At 50.2% G+C, this 2842-nt stretch overlaps 1 protein-coding gene across 1 annotated transcript; it reads left to right on the top strand.

Moving 5' to 3' along the window:
* Positions 1–454: 454 nt before the first annotated feature.
* On the top strand, positions 455–2164 carry LOC132252227 (golgin subfamily A member 6-like protein 22). Its single transcript, XM_059733118.1, has one exon. It carries the CDS (start codon positions 455–457, stop codon positions 2162–2164), a length of 1710 nt encoding a protein of 569 aa, XP_059589101.1.
* The last annotated feature ends 678 nt before the right edge of the window (positions 2165–2842 follow it).

Raw genomic sequence — 2842 nt, 5'->3', positions numbered from 1 at the left:
GTATTAATAAATTGGGCTACTTTATTGCAGCCCACATCTGTTTGTTTATGGCAGGAGAGAACAGGCAGCCCAAAGTGGCCCACGCTTTCCAGCTGCCGGGGGCAAGGGCTCTGCGTGCTTGTGGGTCCTAGTCCTGCACACCCCATATCATCAAAGTCGTGGCGGGTGAGAATAGGAGGGTGCAAATCTGAAGCTTGGCACAGTAGAGGAGGCGGCAAGGGCTAGCACAGCGACCCTGCCATCCCTCCTGTTACAGTGGTGCATTGGCCGGGAAAGGCTTAGCTGTGCACAAAGAAAGAAGAAGAACGAACCAGTGGGCCAGAATACAATCAGGAAAGGATTTATAAAAAAGGTAGTGGGGGGCCACAGCTTGTGAGGCGGGGTGGAAGGAGTAAGCCCATTGCCAGGAGTCTCACAGAGTAAGACTGAGGCCCAACCCAGAAAGTTAGGAATCATGGGAGACCAGAGACAGGAAAAGCTTAACTGGCAACTAAGGATGGATGAGATGGAGGAGAAGGTGGACCGGTTGAAGTGGGAGCTAGGAATGGCAAAATCCCAAAAGGAGAGAGCAGAAGCGCAAGTCGCTGCATTAGAGCTTCAGATGCAGTCTGGCAAGAAAGAGGGAGGATCAAAAGAGATTAGGCGCCTAGTGGCGATAGAAACAGAAAAAAGACGGGCAATTGAACAGCTCATTGCCCAGGAGTCTCAGAGGGACAGAGCGAGAGAAGAGAAACTGAATAAGCTGAAGGAGGAAATGATAGCAGAGGAGGAAAGGTCTCAGCAAGCTGACACCAGGCAGGCAGAGGAACAAAAGAAGCTGCTAAAGGAATTGGAAGTAGCCAGAGGCCTAATAGGAGTCCTTCAGAAGGAAGCACATAGCCAGGAGGACCAGATAGGAGAGTTGCAAGAGGAGCTGGAAAGTTGGCAACAAAGAAGTATGTGTGCAGAAGATCTTACACAGGAGTTACGGGACCAGCTGTCTAAAAGCCATACCCAGGCCAGAGAGACAGACAAAATTTTCATGCACCAGGTGGAACAAATGAAAAATTTTGGTGCAAGTTATGAAATGTTGGGAAAACAAATGCAGTCTCCGGAAGAGGAACTAAAAATTAAAGAGAGAGAAAATGAGCAGCTACAGACCCAGTTAAAGAGCATGGAAGGGGAAAAAGAAAAACTGGAACAACAGATACAGTCTCTAAAAGCCCATATAGAAGATAGCCTAACAAAGGAAAAGGGGATAAGGGAAGAGAAGGAGCAGCTACAGAGGGAAGTGCAAAAGATGAGGCAAGAAATCCAGAGCCGGGAGATGGAGCGAAAAGTGTTGCAAGAAGCCAACGAGCAGATGGCTATAAAGATCCAGAACCTGGGGGAGGTTGAGAGGCCAGACGAAAGACAGGAATCTCAAACCAGAGAGTTCACAGACACAGTGCGGGAAAGGTTGGAGGCACTAGGAACTCAATTAGCAGAGTACGTGATGATGGCCAAGTGGGAACACCAGGAACAATACCAAGAGGTGGAAGTAGTAAAAGGGCCCCTGAAGGAAGTAGAGGCTCAGCTAGAAACTGCCTGGTATAAGAACCCAAAGCATATGGAGCTAGAGAAGTTCCCCAGAGTCACAGGCCCAGAAGAACCTAGGGAAGAGGCTGAGCCAGGACTGTCTGAAGGAAGTACCAGGGAAGAGGGAGCTGTAGAGAAGGAGCCCATGACCCTACAAAAGGAGGCCCTGCCGGCTCTGATAGAATGTTGGAACCAGAGATGGGAACAATGGCAGAATGAACATGCAAAGGAGATGAGCCAGCTAAAACATCAGCTGAAGGAACTGTTACAACTGCAAGACAAGAGAACCAGCATAAATCTCAGTAAGCGGCAGCCAAGGGAAGCAGGCCTGCTAGAGGCTGGGACAACAGGGAAAGGTAAACAGAGGACCCCAAGGAGGGAAGCTTCCTGCTTTGTCTGCCAAGAATGTACACAGGCAGCCCAAGACCTGGGGCCATGCGGGTCAAAGAGGGACCCCGGGAAAAGGAAACCAGTGAAACCTGATAAAGAAAGTGGGGAAAAAGGCCAACAGGCAAGGAAGAGAGAACTACCACCAAAAGGGGGATCAGAACCTAAGAAGAGACCTCAGATTTATGTAAATGGGCTCCCTAAACAGGTCAGATGGTAGATGTTAAGGAACCTCATTGAAGAGAAAGTGGGGAGTGTAGCTTTTGTCAAGGTGTATTCAGGAAGGTCCACGGGCAGGGGCAAGATAGAGCTCTGGAAAGAAGAGGATACCCAGAAGGTGTTGAGGAGGCAGTGGGAGATATGGGAGAAGCTTCAAGAGCTCCAAAAAGGCCTTAGGAGACAAGGAACCCCACAACTTGCACTAGGGAAAAGACTAGGGTGTACAGGAATAGAATGTAGGTGGGCCAGAGGTGAGAGGGAGAAAAACCCCCGCAAGTCAGGCCGAAGCTCGACCAACAGGGAGCGTATTTGCCCAATGTTGGCTAGTGTGGGGGGACTGCCTGTGGCAGGGCACATCCCAAAAAATCCTACATGGTACGCCTTGGGGTAAAAGGTGAGTAGGAGGCGCCTTAAAACTTCCTCCTCTATGTGCTGATGGGATCGAAGAACCAGAGCATGGACTTGAGAGAGCTAAGATGGAAGAGGAACAGCAGATAAGAACCAAGAAAGCTCGGCGAGTTGAAATCTTAAGCGGGGAGGTGTGTAGCAGGACACTAAGGTGCCTGCTACTGAGAGAGCACGGAAGACTCCTCAGGTGCTGGTTCCCAAGGCAATGGGAGCCAGCAAACAACCCACACCTGCCAGCGGTCAGCTGGCTATAAGAGGCAAGACCTGGCTC

Source organism: Alligator mississippiensis, chromosome 8, assembly GCF_030867095.1.
Source record: "Alligator mississippiensis isolate rAllMis1 chromosome 8, rAllMis1, whole genome shotgun sequence".
NCBI lineage: Eukaryota > Metazoa > Chordata > Crocodylia > Alligatoridae > Alligator > Alligator mississippiensis.
This window is presented reverse-complemented; position numbering and strand designations above follow the sequence as displayed.

What these genes read in the sequence shown, in the direction of transcription:
- LOC132252227 (XM_059733118.1), top strand. Translation starts at nt 455, where the DNA reads ATGGGAGACCAGAGACAGGAAAAGCTTAACTGGCAACTAAGGATGGAT.